Genomic DNA, 18,512 nt, shown 5'->3' with positions numbered 1-18,512 from the left:
ATTTGTCAGATAAAATCAGATAATGGAGTAATTCTTACATGTACTTTTCTTTATCTTTTTTCCAGTTGGTGCTTTATGAGATAACCTTACATTTCTTGTATTTTTTAGCCCTTTGACTTTGTTTTAATAGTTCATGAAGTAATTGTTTAATGAGATAACCTTACATTTCTTCTATTTTTTTCCCAGCTTTTGAACTTTCAATATTTCTTGATGCTTCATAAGGTTATGGGCTTCTATTTGATCCATCTAATTTCCAGGAGTTTATTGCTTGGGCAATGTGTTCTATATTTTATACCAATTTGTTAATCCCTTTTCTAATACTTTCTTCCAAAACTTTAAAGGATTTTTTCTAAAGCTCCTTCATTCCATTTACAAAACATTTATTTAAATTTTTTCTGTTGAGATAAAAATTAAACAAAATCTTCCTTTATCTCTTCCAAGAATTCTAGTCAAGTTTGTGTTTAAGCTTTGATTTTTCTCTGAAGCTTTGCTTATATTTATTTTGGAATCATTCTCTGATTTCGTTCTTGAGCATCCCTGCCGCTATCATGAGATTTTTTTTTTTCTTTTTGGTTATCTGTTCTTCCAGTTTCCTTTCTAACTTTGGACTTTATATGTTTATGTTGATCTCTGTTACCTTGCTGTAGGGAAAGTGTGGGCCAATGCCATTGCAGCTTTTTTGGTTTATTGAGTGTTGCGTTATTCCAGGATCTCAGGAATAGGCTGGGGACTTGAAAACTTTCAGTATTCCAAAAGTGGAAAGTTTGATTGCTCTTCCAGCTGAGCTCTGGATACAGGACTTTTTTCTATAGAACTAATAAAGTATTAAATGCATAAAATAAAATATGTAGAATTGTAAAAGAAGCCAATTAAATAGAAAGAGTAATTAAAACATTGGGGGGGGGGGGGACTCTAACAAACCAAGGTTTTGTTAAGAAACTGGATTAAGAAATTGACCAATTACTATTATTATTAATTAAGTAGTAATTATTAACATTCCTCAAATCAAACAACCTAAACACTATTTCCTGAATATAGTTTTTTTTTTTTTTTAATAGCTTTTTATTTACAAGTTATATGCACGGGTAATTTTATAGCATTGACAATTGCCAAACCTTTTGTTCCAATTTTTCCCCTCCTTTCCCCCTACCCCCTTCCCCAGATGGCAGGTTGACCAATACATGTTAAATATGTTAAAGTATAAATTAAATACAATATAAGTATACATGTCCAACAGTTATTTTGCTGTACAAAAAGAATCGACTTTGAAATAATGTACAGTTAGCCTGTGAAGGAAATCAAAAATGCAGGCAGACAAAAATAGAGGGATTGAGAATTCTATGGTTCATAGTCATCTCCCAGAGTTCTTTCACTGGGTGTAACTGGTTCAATTTATTACTGCTCTATTAGAACTGATTTAGTTCATCTCATTATTGAAGAGGGCCACGTCCATCAGAATTGATCATCATATAGTATTGTTGTTGAAGTATATAATGATCTCCTGGTCCTGTTCATTTCACTCATCATCAGTTCATGTAAGTCTCTCCAGGCCTTTCTGAAATCAATCCTGTTGGTCATTTCTTACAGAACAATAATATTCATATACCACAATTTATTCAGCCATTCTCCAATTGATGGGCATCCACCCTGAATATAGTTATATTTTTAATTATTTGGTATTTGTGGTCATGTGACATGTACATGGCTGTACATTTCTTTTTTCATGAACATTCCCAGCCTGAAAACCTATAATATCCTTGCAATTTTTTGCATATTCAAAATCCTACATATTTTTCAAATCTCAGTCATAATCCAATCTTCTTTATATTTTCCTGTTCATAGTAGCTGAAAATGGTATTTCTCTTTAGGGTTCTTAACACCTAAAAATAGTTTTTAAAAAAAAAAAAACACTTTACATAGATATTTTCACTCAAACAAAATAGTAAAATTCCTAAGATTAAGGATTGCATTTTTTTCTTTCTATGTTTCTTAATAATCAGCACAATCTCTTGCAGGATTTATTGTTTTTCCGATAATTAGTGGTCACCAAAGCAATTCTAAGGACTTTGGCTTTAATAAAAATGTTTTTGAAATCAAGCTTTTTGAGGTATCTAGTTGTAAACTTTCAAAGAAATGTATTTTGAATATCCTATTGATTGATTATCATGAATTTTTTTTTCTTTTCAGGAAGAAAAAATCCACAATTGATTCCTCATTGTTCAAGTACAAGGTGCAGCCCATTAAAAAGGAATTATATGAATCAGTTGTGGTTAAAGCATCTCAAATAAGGTAAAACTCGGTATATGAAGTACAATAAAGCTAAAATAATGAAATGAGATACATATGTATGTATATATAAAAGTCAGGTGAACTATGATGTAGAACAGGATTTTTTAAAGTTTATTTTTAATACACATTGCTTTATGAATGATGTTGGAAGAGAAAAATTAGAGCAAAGGGCAAAAACCATGGAGGAGATTTAAAAAAAAAAAAAAGAAAGAAAGAACAGAAAAAAGAAGTGAACATAGCATGTATTGATTTACATTCATTCTCCTTAGTTCTTTTTCTAGATGCAGAAGGCATTTCCTGATCAAAGTCTATTGGGATTGCTTTAGATCACTGAACTATTGAAAAGAACCAAGCCTTTGATAGTTGATCATTGCACATTCTTGCTGTTATTGTGTACAATGTATTCCTGGTTCTGCTTGTTTCGCTTAACATCAGTTCATGTAAATCTTTGCAGAACTTTATATAATCAGTTTGTTCAATATTTTTTATAGAATATTAATATTCTATTACCTTATATACCACAGCTTGTTCAGCCATTCCCCAATTGGTGGGCATCCACTCCTTTTCCAATTCTTTGCTACCACAAAAAGAGCTGCTGCAAACATTTTTGCATATATGGATCCCTTTCCCTCTTTTATGATTTTCTTTGAATACAGACCCAGTAATGGCAGTGCTTGGTTAAAGAGTATGCACAGTTTTATAGCCCTTTGGCTATGGTGAACAGGATTTCTTAAAACCTTTTCTACTTGGGACTTAAGAAATTTTTACATGAGCCCAGGTATATAGACATAGAAATCAAACATTTGCTGATAATAAATCATAATTTCAAGATCCCTACATTTAGCTACAAAGCCCCACATGAAGTGCTAAATAAATTGTCAGAATACAAAGTTAAAGGGTACATTTTAACAGTATGCATATTAATTTTTCAGAAAGGAAAGTACTTATTTTCCTATTAATGAATCCACTACATAGTAAATATAAGTAAACTGCTTTATATTTGATGTAATATAGACCATTTAAAATTACTTGGTTTATTTTAATGAACTATCAATTATTTCTGGACACTTAGCTAGGTGAACTTTGTTTTTTTTTAACTTGTAACTTACTCTTTAATTTAAGAACCGGATTGTTTGATCAATATTTCAAATTGAATGACAATATTTAGAAACAGTTATGTTCAGAGGATTCTTGGAAGGTGGCTTAATAGGTCAAAAAATTCCAAGCTCTCCAGATTTCCCCCACAAACAAGACAAAATAGTCTTTAAGGTAAATGTAAAGCAGTTAAAAACAAATAAGAATTGGGGCAGAATTGTGGTCCTTCTGGGATAATCATAAAAGATCAGAAGTAAGATGCCAGCATAGAAATTTGGTTCATGTGAAGTGTAATAACAACCAGAAGAAATAAAAAGAATCAGTTATGCTATCAAAACTGAGAAGTATATAAAAGAAATAGAAAAATACTCCTGAAAATAAGAAATATCAAATAGAAATCTTTATCAAATCTCAGAAAAGAAAATGGAATGAGATAGAAAGGAACTACTAATGATGTGTAAAGGAGCTACTAACATAAAGTTAAAAGTGAAGAAATAGGTTGCAAAAATGAACAAAATATAAAAAAGTTAGTATGATCATAAAAGTTAATATGGTGATGGAAAGACCAAGACATAAACTCAGAAGAACAAAACTAAAAGAGGAAAAAGAGGAAAGAGAATACTCAACCCAATTTTAGAAAAAGAAACAAGCTTATATCAGCTTCCTAAGAAAAATTACTCTGGACCTTACAGATTTACAAGTGAATTTTACTAAATATTTTTAAAAAAATGAATTCTATATACAAATTATTTGGGAAAATAGGCAAAGGAGTCCTATCAAATTCCTTTTATGACAGAAAAATGGTTTTGTTTACCTAACCCAAGAAGAGCAAAAATTGAAAATTCTAGATCAATTTCCCTAATGATTATTGATGTAAAAATTTTTAATAAAATACTAATTAGGTGATTATAGCAATATAACTCCAGGAACATATATTATGACTGGCTGGCATTTATAACATGGATGCAGGACTTGGATTGGTATTAGGAAAATTATCAGCATAATTGACAAAAAAAAAAAGTGATAATGTAAGATGATGCAGGGCTTTTGAATAACACTCAGTACTCTTTCCTATTAAAAATACTGGAAATCATAGGAATAAATGGAGACTTCCTTAAAATAAATAGTATCTACCTCAAATCACAAGGAAATTTTATCTGTAATGGGGATAAGTGAGAAGGCTTGCTAGTGAAATCAAAGATAAACCAAGGATGCCCAGTATCACCACTTTTATTCAGTGTTGGATTAATAATGCTAGCTAGAGAAATAAGAGAAGAAAAATAAATTGGATTAGAAATAGGCAATGATGAAGTAAAATTGTCATTCTTTGCAGATGATGTCATGATATACTTGGAGAATCAACTTAAAAAGCAAGTTGAAACAGTTAACAACTTTAGTAAGGTTGGAGGATATAAAATAAACCCACATAATCATCACCATACCTATATATTACTAACAGAATTTAGCAGGAAGACAGAGAAATTCCATTTTAAATAAGTGTAGACAATATAAAATACTTGAAATTGAAATTGAAGGAATGTCCATTAATTATACAATGACTGAACTAATGGTGTATATAATTGTGATTCAGTATTATTATGCTATAACAAATCACTAGTAGAATGTTTTCAAAAAAAACTGGGAAGACTTAGTTGAACTGAGGCAAAGAGAAGTGAGCAGAACCAGAATACTATATCACTGACAATGATATTGTAAAATGATCCATTTGTAAATGACTTTGTTTTTTCAGCATTATATTGATCCAGGGCAATCTAAAAGACTTAATGATGAAAAGTATTATCTCTTTCCATAGAAAGAACTGATGGAGTTGAACTGTATAGATTAAAGCATAATTTTTTCACTTTGTTTCTTATCTTTTTTTTTTTTTTTTTTGGAAACATGGCTAATATACAAATGTTTTGCGTGATTTCACACATGTAATTGATATTACATTTCTTATTTTCTGAATAGGTAAATGGGGGGGTGAGGAACAGAGAGAATTCAGAACTCAAAATAAAAAAAGTTATTTTCTCCTCCTTCCCAAATAGAGGTATTTAAATGAAACAGACCAGACAAAAGACTTTGAAAGACATGGATTCTGATCTTAACCTCAAATGTTTTTTAGTTATGTGAATTATGATCTAACTTCTCACATCATTAGTTTCCTTCTCTGTAAAATTAGGATAATTTCTGCAATGCTCACATGACAGGGTCATTGTAAGGAAGAGGAAAGACAAAAAGGAAAATGAGCACTTTTTACATTGTGCTTGCTTAAGTGTTTTATAAATATTTCATTTGATCCTTACAAAAACCTTACAAGGAAGGTAGGTGTGTTATCTTTATTTTATAGTTCAGGAGGCTAAGGGCAAACAGGCTAAAGTGATTTGTCCATTGTCACACATCGAAGGCTGGATATTAACTCACATCTTCCTGATATTGACAGGGCCTAGCTCTCTAGCTACTCCTCCTCCACCTAGTTGCCTAGGAAAAGCTCCTTACAAGCCTTTAAGCCTTAATACAAATGTAAGTAGCTATTAAATGTTTTTCCCATGGAATTCTTAGTAAAATTATTATTCTGAATAGGACTTGAGTGTTTTAAAATTATTTTGAGGAAGCTTTGTAGAAATGGCATTGGGAGAACTTTCCTTGTTTCAGTTTTTAGTCATAAAACACAAAGTTGTGATTTTGGTACTGATAATTTCTCTCCTTTTTTCCTTGATGTAGCCGCCGGAAACATCTCTTTTCTCGTGATAGACTAAAGCTTTTTCTGAAGCAACATTGTGAGCCGCATGATGGAGTCATTAAAATTAAGGTAATTAGAGGGCTAAAATTACTTATTGGTAGGAAGAGAAATGAGCAGTATATCTTTGTAGAAAAAAAATACATTTTTCTTATTTGGCAGACATTTTAGTACTTTATTTTAATACTAGCAAATAAGACAAAATATTTTTTATTCCAGTAGTTGATGTAATGTGATGTAATATTTTGAAAAATATTGAATAATAAATTCATTGTCATCCTGCTATTGTGAAGATCGCGTATTTTAAATCAGCAGGAGTCAGGAATTCAGATTAGGGGAAAATCGTCAGTCTTTATTCTCAGTGAAGAAGGATCAGAGGTGGAAGATAATCGGCGATAGCAACGTGTGCAGCTGAGTCAAGAAGCTAGCTAGATCAGCAGCCACACAACCAGCAGCTAGGAGTATGGAACCCAGGCCCAATCTCTCCCAGCTTCTCTTCCTGTTCCTCTCTCTGCCTCCACCCACCAAAATCGTCATTTCCTATACAACACATCAGGACTTGGGAGGGAGAGTGGGCGGGGGCCATTCTTTATCCAATCATGTATATTAATAGAGTATAGCCCAATTACTATTTAGCCTCATGTACTTGGGACCTCAGTGCATCAACTCAAACCTCAGCCCATTACATGCTATAGTTTATATTTGTAATTGCCCAAGTACTACACAACAAAAATATAGCAAGTTAGAAAGTATATATACCTCTGTATAAAAACACACAAAGACACTTTATTAGTGACTTTCTTAAATTACAAAGCAGTTTTATCTTCTTTTGAATACAGTCATGGACATCTTATATTAAGATTTAGAAACAAATTATTTATGTAATCTGTTTTGGTGCATCAAACATTTATTATCTGCTAATCTAAGGCACTATGCTATGTGTAGGGAATACAAAGAAAGGCAAAAATATAGTCTTTACTAATGGAGAGATAATGCAAACAACCAGCTATTATAAACATTTAAAATAATACTGGAGAAATGGAAAGTGATTTCAGAAGGAAGTGCTAGTGTCAAAAGTACTGGAAAAGGCCCCCAGGAGAAGGTGGAATTTGGACTCAGTTTTAAAAGAAACCTGAATCTTGGGAGATAGAGAGGAGACTGGGGAGCATTTCTGATATTTAAATCTCTTTTGGGAGGCCTTTTGTGTTCAAAAGACATGTAAATGTTGGCTAATTACACTCATCCACTCACTGAGACGGTACTTGAAAGTGGAAAATAAAGTATAACAGGATTGGAAAGAAAGTAGATAAGGGACCATGTTGTGATGGGCTTTAAATTCCTAATAAAACGTTTTATTTTTGTTCTGGGCATTAATTAGAAAGTTAATTGCCTTTTGTTGTTCCTAACTTACCACCTTCATTTTTGTTCAGTACAGTTTGAAAAATAAGATTAGGAATTGAGGCAGAACATGTTAAATGTGCATTAGAAAAGAATTCATAGGATTAGCTTGTAAAACATAAAGAGTAATTTTTCTATTTTTTCTATCCTTGGATTTCAGTTAGCATCAGTTTGACCTAAATTTCCTCAACAATTCTATATCATTCCCAATTTTGAGAAGCCTGGTAAAGATTCAGTTGTTTTTTACTCCCACCTTGTTTTCCCAGTTTCTTGTTTATTTATGAGGATCTACTCTGGCCTATTATGTTACAAATTCATCCAGAAAAATTTTAACTTTTCTTGGTGGGGATAAAAGCCTATGAATTTAACTTGAAGTCATTTGAATTCTTCTTGGCTTCTCCTAGAAAATAACTGGATTAGACCAAAAGAAAGATTTGACAGAAATGGGACTAATCTGGGGAATTGCATCATACGAATAAGGGGATATTTTAATGACTTAACTTGCACAGTAGCAAATATCTGTAATTTGTAATTTCTGTGTGTGTGTGTGTTGTATATATATATATATATATATATATGGAAGTTATCTCAACTCTTTTTTGGAAAGGTTTATTGCTTTCCTTTACATATTGAATATTGTTTTCTTTTAAAGATAAAGGTGAACATGTTGAAATTTCTGTTAGTGTTACAGTGTTTCAGTTATGTTAGTATAGTATAATAATTCTTAGCCCTTTTCAAGTTTCATGGGGGAGTGAATAATAAGGCTTGATAACTACTAGTTCTGGTATAAATTCTCATACAGTTGACAATGATGGTAATTCTTTATAAATATCCTGAAAAATAAAAATTGTCTTCTTTCATTCACTTAAATTTTTTGTCTTTTCAAGTTTCAAATTTTACATTCCTTACTGCATTAACTATTTAGTTTCTATTTTTGAAAATCTTAAAAGTGGAGATAATGGCTGCTGAGATTTTGCATTTCACAATGATCTCTAATTCTTCTTTGCCTATAAATTACTCCCTTTTTCATAGATCCAAGAGGTAGACTACCTCTTGCTTTTATATACTTATCGTGTCGCTTTTTTGTCTAAAATGTAAACCCATTTTGACCTTAGCATTTCTCTAATTGATAGTGATTTAGAGCATTTTTTCATATGATATTAGAAATGGTTTTAATTTCTTTGTTTGAAAATTGCCTGTTCACATGCTTTGATCATTTGATCAATTGGAGAATGGCATGTATTAATTATGTGAATTATAACATGTATATAATTATATATTGTGTATTGTATGTTATATTTTGTTTATATTATATATTATATAAATTATAAATTTCAGTCAATTTTCTATATTTTTTAGAAATGAGGCCTTTATCAGAACCCTTGGATATATATATATATATATATATTTTTTTTTTTTCAGTTTTCTGCTTCCCTTCTAATCTTGGCTGCATTGTTTTTGTTGGTACAAAACCTTTTAAGTTTAATATAAGCAAAATTATTTCTTTGTATTTCATAACGTTCTGTAGTTTTTCTTTGTCCATAAATTTGTTCCTTCTCCACACATCTCAGAATTCTTCTAATTTTATACTATAATTCTTAATGTCTAAATCATGACTTCATTTTGATCTTATTTTAGTATAGGGTGTTAGGTGTGGTGAATGCCCATTTGCTGCCATACTATTTTCCAATTTTCCAATTAAGTTTTATCAGATAGTGAGTACTTATCCCAAAAGATGGGGTCTTTGGGCTTATCAAGTATTATTAGATTTACTATAGTCATTGACTATGGTGTCTTGTGAATCTAACCCATTATTCCACTGTTCCACTGTTCTGTTTCTTAGCAAGTATCAGATGATTTTGAAGACAGCTGCCTTATAATAACAGTTTTGTATGTAGTCAGCTAGGATACCTTCCTTTGCTTTTTTTTTTCTTCTTCATTAATTCCCTTGAAGTTCTTGACATTTGGTTCTTCCAGATGAATTTTGTTAATTATTTTTTCTAGGGGTAGGGGTGTGAAAGAGAGAGAGAGAGAGAGAGAGTGTGTGTGTGTGTGTGTGTGTGTGTGTGTGTGAGAGAGAGAGAGAGAGAGAGAGAGAGAAATTATTAAAAGATGCTCTTCAGATGAGCAGGACCAGATCATTATATACTTAAACAACAATTCTATATGATGATCAATTCTGATGGACGTGGCCCTCTTCAGCAATGAGATGAACCAAATCAGTTCCAATAGAGCAGTGATGAATTGAACCAGCTATACCCAGGGAAAGAACTCTGGGAGATGACTATGAATCACTACATAGGATTCCCAATCTCTCTTCCTTCACAAGCTAATTGTACGCTATTTCAAAGTCTGATTCTTTTTGTACAGCAAAATGACTGTTGGACATGCTTATTTTGTATTTAATTTATACTTTAACATATTTAACATGTATTGGTCAACCTGCCATCCTGGGGGAGGGAGTAGGGGGAAGGAGGGGAAAAATTGAAATAAACAATTAATTAATTAATTAAAAAGATGCTCTTCAGGTTCCCCCTCTTTTTTTCCCAATGGTTGCTTGCCTAATAATTCTTGAATTTTCTCTCTTGGATCCGTTTTCTACCATAGATCTTTTTCCAGTGAGATATTTTACATTTTTTATTTTTTTCATTCTTTTGATTTTGTTTGATTGATTTTTGAGGTCTTGTAGAGTCATTAGCTTCCACTTGCCCAATTCTAATTTTTAAGGAATTATTTTTTTCCAGTTAAATTTTGTACTTCTTTTTCCATTTGGCAAATTATTCTTTTTAAGGATTTTTTTCCAAAGTATTGATTTGTTTTTCATGATTTTTGTATATAACTCATTTCCCCCCACAGTTTTTCTTCTACTTTGCTTATTTTACTTTTAAAATCCTTTTTGAGTTCTTCCAGGAGGATTTTTTGGGTCTGAGACCAATTCATATTTCTCTTTGAGGCTTCACATGTAGTGTTTTGACAGTGTCCTTTGCTGAGTTTGTGTTTTGATCTTCATTATTGCCATAGTAGCTTTTTGTGACTAGGGCTTATTGTTTGTTTCATTTTTTTAATTTTGTTTTACTCGTTTTCCAGCCTGTTTTTGTAGCTTTTAAAGTTGAACTCTGCTTCTGGGAATATAGGGATTACTATCAGAAGCTTATTGGGGTGGGACCTTGTTACTGGCTATCCATATTGGGGTTTGCAGCTGTGCCGGGGTCACTTGACTTAGACCAATAGTGGGGTACCTATGTAATGTGCTGTGTTGCTGGCTTGCTAAGTCTGCATAGTAGGACCTCTACTGATCTTTTCTGCTGAGGTTATCCTGCTTGTTTGCCTGGACATTGTGCTGAGTTGTACTCTCCTTTTACCCAAGTAAGAACTTGCTTGTAGTGCTCCTAAGTTATCTTGGGCTAGAATATTGTTTCGTACTATTTTTTTTGTGGATTTTTCTATTCAGAATTTGTTTTGGGGTGTGAATTTAAAGTTTTCAGGAAAATTGGGGAGTGCTCAGTCAATTATTGCTTTTTCTCTGCCACCTTGGCCATACCTCTCTCTTGGTCTACAAGTTTTTACTATTGTATCGAGCAGGAGTAGCTAAGTGTTGTAGTGAACAAAGTTGGCCCTAGAGTCAGGAGGTCTTGAGTTTAAATTTAATCTCAGACACTTAACTAGCTGTGCTAAGAAATTCACTTTACCCCTGTTTGTCTTAGACAACTCTTGAGGTACTACTTAATTTCTCTAAGATTGGCTAAGATGATAGGAAAAGAATAATGGTGAATATTGGAGATGATATGGGAAAACTGGGACACTAATACTTTTGTTGTTGGAGTTGTGAAATGATTCAACCATTCTAGAGAGCAATTTGGAACTGTGCCCAAAAGGCTATCAAAACTGTACAATACCCTTTGAACCCAGCAGTGTGTCTACTGGTTTTGCATCCCAGAGAGACCAAAAAAGGGAAAAAGACCCAGATGTGCAAAAATGTTTATAGCAGCTCTTTTTGTAGTGGAAATAGAATGGATGTTCATCGAATGTTAGGATATTTGAAAGTAATGAAGTATTATTGTTCCATAAGAAATGATGAGCTGATCTCAGAACAGTCTGAAAGACCTGCATGAACTGATGCTGAGTGAAGTGAGTAAGAACCTGGAAAATGTTATACACAGTAACAGCAAAATCTTAGAGATGGACTTGGCTCTTGTCAACATTGCAGTGATTTGATTCAAAGCATTTCCTCTATTGGAATAGAAATTGAGATAGAAAATGCTGATCACATCCATAGAGAAAACTAGGAAGACTAAATGTGAATTAAAGCATAGGACTTTCACCTTTTTGCTTATTTTTTTTTTTTTCTTGTGATCTTTTTCCTTTTGGTCTTTTTTTTTTTTTTTTTTTTTTTTTTTTTTAATGACCAATACGGAAATATTTTATAGGATTGCCTGTAGTTAACCTATGTCACATTACTTGCTGTGAAGGGAGAGGGGAAAATTTAAAACAAAAGTTTTACAAAAATGAATGTTCAGAGCTAACTTTAACCTATATTTGGAAAAATAAAATACTATTGTGGAAAAAAAAAAAGCAGCAGCAACACTGAAGCAAATACAAATTGAGCAATGTGCCCAGTGCTTTCTTGATCTACTATACTGCTGAGCTTTCTCTAACAAATAGTAAATATCAAAAGTGAGATTTGAATCTGAATCTTCTGATTCTATAACTTCCTTTCACTTTGTATTGTGTCAGAATATGTTATTATGTCAGACAACACCATTCTTGTTCATTTTTCTAATTACATCTCATCTTCAATCCTTTACTCTTACCCTTCCCTCCCCATACAGTTAGTTGCCAGATTTGTCAGTTATATGTCCATTATATATTCTAGTTTCATTTTTCTCTTTTGGCTGTTATTATTTATACAGCCACCTAATTCAGTCCATTATCACCTTTTTCTTACTACAAATAGCAGGCCTAGATGTTACTCTACTTTTTAACCCTTCAGATTCTCTGCCTTGCTCTACTGCTACTCTATTTATTGCTCCCACCTTGGAACGCTGTTATTCTAATTGGTGAAAATTCATATGTAATTTGCTCCCAACCGACCATGCTTTTTTGTATAGCAGAATGTAACCAGGTCTACATTGCTTCTGGAAAGGGCATGCCAACCAACTCGATATTTGTGATTTCTGCAACCCAAATCCCCTTCCTTCTCCTATTAAAATATAAGTACTCTGAGAGCAAGGATTGTCTTCCTTTTATATTTTTATGCCTAGTGCTTACACAGAGCCTGACATATTTGGTAAGTGCTTAACAAATGTTCTTTTTATTCAGTGGTATCCTAGTTGTGTCAATTCAGTTTTCTCCTTGCCTTAAATATCTTTTCCCTCTTTATTATGTTCTCCATCAATGCCAAAATGCTGTTCTAAAGTTCTTTTCTGACCATACTACATTCCAATTCAGAAAATTTATTGCTGGGATAAAACATAGCTTCTCAGCATTTATTACATATCCTAGCCCTAGCCTACTTTCTCAGGTTTATGTGTTTCAGCCATACTGACATGGCTCGTTCCTCGTTCACATTTCATTTACCATCTCTGTGTGTAGGCCTTTCATGTGTCTAGAATGTATATTTTCTTCTCATTTTCATCATTTCAAATCCTTAACTTCCCTTCATTTTAAGAACCAATTCCCTATTGAGGTCTTTCCTGATTCCTATCCATGTGCTAATACTACCTCTCTCCTTTCCCAGTTAATTATTATCACATTTTTGTTTTTCCATTAATTAACAAACTTTCTGAAGGACCAGGCTATTTCATTTTTCACTATTTATTTGATTAACATGATAATAAATTCTTGATGGCTAATTGGGGAGAATCAGGGAATGTTTGCTGGAATATGTGGCATTTGGGATGAAATTTCAAGGATGGGCAAAATATCAAAAAAAAGGTTGGATGGGTATTCCAGGTATAAAGAATGGTTTTATAATTGCACATGGATAGAAGAAATCATTAAAAGGTATATGAGACAGCTACAGTTTGACTAGATCATAATGCATGTGAATGAAATATTATGATAAAAGTCTGGAAAGGTAGGGATATGGAAGGCTTGAAAGTTTTTTTGATTTACAGTTTTTAATTAATATATGACAAAATATAATGCCACAAGATGTTACTGTGACTATCCTACTAAAAATTATGAATATTATTGTTACAAATCCTATTATGATGTTTTATTTGCTTTGTTAAAACACAAAGGGCCTTGGTTGGGGCATGATTTACTGTTATGTGGCATTTGTATTTTAAGTGTATGTACAAGTATTGGAAGACCACTACACAGGTTTCAATAAATAAATTGTCCTGATTTAATACAAATTAACACATTTTTTCTTTATTTTTCTTAATCAAGGCAGCATCTCTTACAAAATATAAAATAGCAGAGCAGCATTTTTCCTACTTCTTCCCTGATGATCCACCAACATTTGTCTTTAGTCCTGCAAGCAGACGACGAGGGAGGCCTCCCAAACGAATATCTATTAGTCATGTAAGTAGGGAATAAATAAACAAATGGATAAATGAATAAATAAATAAAATCTCCTAACTCTTTTCAATGAAATTGAAATATAAAATTCTTAACATCTTTAATAGTCCTTTATTATACTATAACATAAGGTACTAAGATACTACATGAGAATAGCTCTCCCATATAAATGTCTACATGCACTATTGTTTCAAGTATCTAGGCATATATTGTGAAAGAAGATTAATAACCAAATGCTATCAGTATTTTAAGTGAAGAGATCAGATTAAAGTATTTTTGATCCAGAGTAAATAGCACCAATTGTAATGAGACCTGAATTTTTTTTTTTTTTCTCATGGGAATTTTTTTTTTTAATTTATTTAATAGCCTTTTATTTACAGGGATATATGCATGGGTAACTTTACAGCATTAACAATTGCCAAACCTCTTGTTCCAATTTTTTACCTCTTACCCCGCCACCCCCTCCCCTAGATGGCAGGATGACCAGTAGATGTTAAATATATTAAAATATAAATTAGATACACAATAAGTATACATGACCAAAACGTTATTTTGCGGTACAAAAAGAATCAGACTCTGAAATATTGTACAATTAGCTTGTGAAGGAAATCAAAAATGCAGGTGGGCATAAATATAGGGATTGGGAATTCAATGTAATGGTTTTTAGTCATCTCCCAGAGTTCTTTTTCTGGGCATAGCTGGTTCAGTTCATTACTTCTCCATTGGAAATGATTTGGTTGATCTCGTTGCTGAGGATGGCCTGAGACCTGAATTCTTTGAATAATTGTAATTGTAATACAAGAATGAGTTCTTAGGCAAATCACTTAACCTCAATTTTTTCTCAAATAATTACACTAATAATAAAATAAGCATCATTTTTGTAGCACATTAAAGCATTTGTAAAAGCACGTTACAAATATTTCATTTGAATAGTTAATAACAACCCCTAGGAGACAGATGCCATTATTATCTGCATTTTATAGAGGAGGAAACAGGTGAGATTCTGAGAGACTTGAGTGTCTTGCCTTGGTTTACACAGCTATATGTGTCTAAGGCCTGATTTGAACTGAGATCTTATTTAATCCAGGTCCTGCACCTAACTGTTATATATGTAAAAATGAAGGAGTCGTTACATATATAAAATAAAGGATAATATTCAAAAAATCTTTAGAATAACAGGAATTCTTAGAAGGGATGAAAGGGGAAGATTTCTTTGTTTTTCTCTTGTTCTTCCTTTTCTGTACTTACCCAAAATCTTAAACAACATGGATGACTTGCTTTTTCCCTTTAATTCAAGAAGGCTACTAATATAGTGCAGAGATTAAGGACAGTTTATATATAAATGCTGTTGCCAGGAGCAAAATGTAATGAAAGTGGAAGAGAAAGGAATAGAAAGCTATGTAAACTGAATTATTGATATTTCTGTTTTCTAACTCTCCATCTACTAATTTTTCCCTTTCTCTCTTTGATCTTTACTATTATTTATGTTTTGCACCATTTCTGCTAATAATTATATGATTACACCTTACTATTAAGGTTCACAAATTAAGTATAAACAGGTGAAGAGTTTCTCCTATGTCAAGAGCAGTTAGGAATGTGCTTAGCAATCTTGTGTAGAATTTTTCAGATTCTGTGCTATGTATTACTTACTAAAATGGAAGTAATCTACAAAGCAAGATAGATTGAAATATCTGGAAAACTGAAGATAAGACCCTTAATTCATCTTTTTACTTCCAATCCCTCTACTAATTTACCTTTTTTCAGTGTTATCATTGAACTTTTATGATGAGATATATTGAACAAAATTTATTTTGTATTCTTTCTCTTGAAAAAGAACAGGATGTACTAGATGAAACATGCTAACTGAATTTTGAATGGTATTCAAATTTTTTGTGCTCTTGGTAAAAATTTTCCTCATTTGTCTCTTGGACATATCAGAAGAGAGATTCCCAGATACTTGAAAAGTGGAGTGCAGTAAATGGTCATGAAATCACAAAACCTCAAGAGATAGAGTGACATCATTTGATTTCCAACCTGTATCTGAATAAGAACCCTCTCTTCAATGGTACCATATAGATAGTTAGTCCAATTTTAAGATTTCAAGTGATGAAGAACCCTCTATTTTCTGAGTAGTCTTTTCCACTTTTGTGTAACTTTTATAGTTATATATTTCCTCATTTTTCTGTTAAGACCAAGCAGATTTTTTTTCACATGACATTTGTTTGAATACTAACTTATTTAGGCTACATATACAGGTCCAGTTCTTTAATCTATCCTCGGAGAATGTGATTTTAACATCCTTCGTCATCTTGGATATTCTCTTTTAACTTTTACATACAACATTGTCAGTGGGCTTCCTAAAAATATGGTCTGTAGAATTTGAGAATGGTCAAGCTATTATAGTTGAAAACTACCTTTCCATGTTATACATATGTTGTATTGTGTTGTGTGTGTGTGTGTGTGTGTGTATATGTATATTTGTGTATGTGAAGTCAAGATAGAGATGAATAGTTAATATGAAGTGATAGAATTCTAGTGTAGTTTTTCTCTGCTTTTCTTATATTTTCATATTGTAAGTTCCAACTTATAAAAGAATTATAGATATAGGCATTTTTGAGTATTTTTCTATAAGATGAATCACTATTTCATTTTATAGCTAGATTTATTAATTATTATTGCCATAAAAGGAGGCTTTCTTTTTTCTTTTAAAGAAGCTCATGATAAAGCTCAAGTTTTCAGATTAAATTTTTCTATCCCCTAGCTTTAGTTGGATTATTGTTATTATTTTTGTTTTTTATGTCATATTCATTTCTAAGTACATCTTTCCTTTTTTCCTTACATAGTAAGCTTTTCCTTATAAGAGATGTTTTTAAAAATTAGTTCAGCAGAATCATCTAATACATTAATTATATTTGATAGCAGTTATATATTCCATACCAGTTATGTATCCCATGCAGCCTACTCACAGTCTCTCTGTTGAGGGGGCAAAGATACATTTATCCAGTATTCAGTTTTTTTTCCTTCCAATTTACATTGTTATTGCCACTTTTCTGGTTCTGCTTTATTTTGTAGGTGTTTTTTAATGTCATTCCTGTGTTTCTTAGTTATACAGTCATCATTTCTCATGGTGCAAGATACTCCATTACATTAATATGCCAGTTTGTCTAGCTCTTTCTCAAGTAATGAGCACTTATTTTGCTTGCAATTCTTTTCTAGTTTGTTATTTATTTTTTAGGAGGATGGAGTTGCTGGTAAGCAAACTATTCAAGGAAATGGGAGTAAAGCTATAAAGGAAAGAGAGAAACTTCTCAAACAAAAAGAAGAAATGAAATCTCTAGGTAAATTTTTAACTTTTACTTGCTAAATGATTTTAATCTAGAAAAAAGTTAATTTTTTATGTTATTCTTTAAAAATTTCCATAGATTTGTAATTTTGCACTTCTTGAGGTGAGTATTTTTTCTCCTCTATGACCATTACTTTAAGGTTGTTAAATTTATTCAGCTTTGGGAGTCATGTCTTTATAACAACAGAAATTTATATAGTGCCCTAATGTTTACAAAGTGTTTTATATATATGTGTGTGTGTAGATATATGTTATCTATCTCATTTGCTAGATGCTACACAAAGGAAAAAAAAAATGAAACTATCTTTTCTTCATAACAGTATCACAACACATTTCAAAACTATCTCCTTCCCATTTTTTGATGTTATTCTTTGCTTACAAGTCTATAATAACTCCAGCTACCTTTGAAATATACAAAGTCAGCTAAGTACTAAGGATTCAAAAAGAAGCAAAAGATAGTTCTTGAATTTAGCTCATAATCTAATGGTGGTGACGAGTTAATAAATAAGGTAAATGTTATACCTAGGACAAATAAGAAATAAGAGAGAAAGCACTAGAATTAAGAGAGATAAGATAAGGAAAAATTTCCTATAGAAGATTGAATTTTAGTTGGGACTTAAAAGAAGCCAGTAGATAGAAATGAGAGAAGATGGAAAAGAGAGCTTTTCCTCTAAAGCATAGGAAACCACTGAAGTATGAGTGGGAAAGAGGAGGGCTGACACGTTCAGATTTACATTTGGGAAAAAAATTATTTTGTTGCTAGACCTACCAACAAGGTATTGCCCAGCATGAGGTGTGATGAGCATGTATACAAGGGATGGGGAACATCTAATGGATCATGTAAGGTCCTTCCTTAGCAATCACAGGTAATAGTAGTCTCTCTCTGCTTGAGTTCTTTAAGTTGAAAATTTTGTATGGCCTGTGAATAAATATCCAAATGGCCCTTCGCAGGAAAAAGGTTCCCACTCCTGATGTACACTCAGTATGGGCATTGTCAGAGAGGAGGAGGAGGCATGGTTGAGAGATGTTGCAAACTTGAAATCACAAGGCTTTGTGATTGGAGGGTGGGAGGAAGGGATGACAGATAGTGAGGAATCCAGAATGACTCATAGGTTGTAAGCC

At 32.2% G+C, this 18,512-nt stretch overlaps 1 protein-coding gene across 6 annotated transcripts in view; it reads left to right on the top strand.

Annotated features, from left to right (window-relative positions):
• Positions 1-18,512, top strand: part of BAZ1A (bromodomain adjacent to zinc finger domain 1A) — a 198,075-nt gene that overhangs the window by 132,196 nt on the left and 47,367 nt on the right. For all 6 annotated transcript variants that reach the window (XM_031952855.1, XM_031952854.1, XM_031952853.1 and 3 more), the window contains 4 exons: positions 2,188-2,289; positions 6,109-6,196; positions 13,916-14,050; positions 17,283-17,385. In XM_031952855.1, the coding sequence (XP_031808715.1) occupies positions 2,188-2,289; positions 6,109-6,196; positions 13,916-14,050; positions 17,283-17,385 (428 nt within the window). The remainder of the gene's footprint in view (positions 1-2,187; positions 2,290-6,108; positions 6,197-13,915; positions 14,051-17,282; positions 17,386-18,512) is intronic.

This window comes from Sarcophilus harrisii, chromosome 2 (genome assembly GCF_902635505.1).
Source record: "Sarcophilus harrisii chromosome 2, mSarHar1.11, whole genome shotgun sequence".
In the NCBI taxonomy this organism is placed as follows: domain Eukaryota; kingdom Metazoa; phylum Chordata; class Mammalia; order Dasyuromorphia; family Dasyuridae; genus Sarcophilus; species Sarcophilus harrisii.
This window is presented reverse-complemented; position numbering and strand designations above follow the sequence as displayed.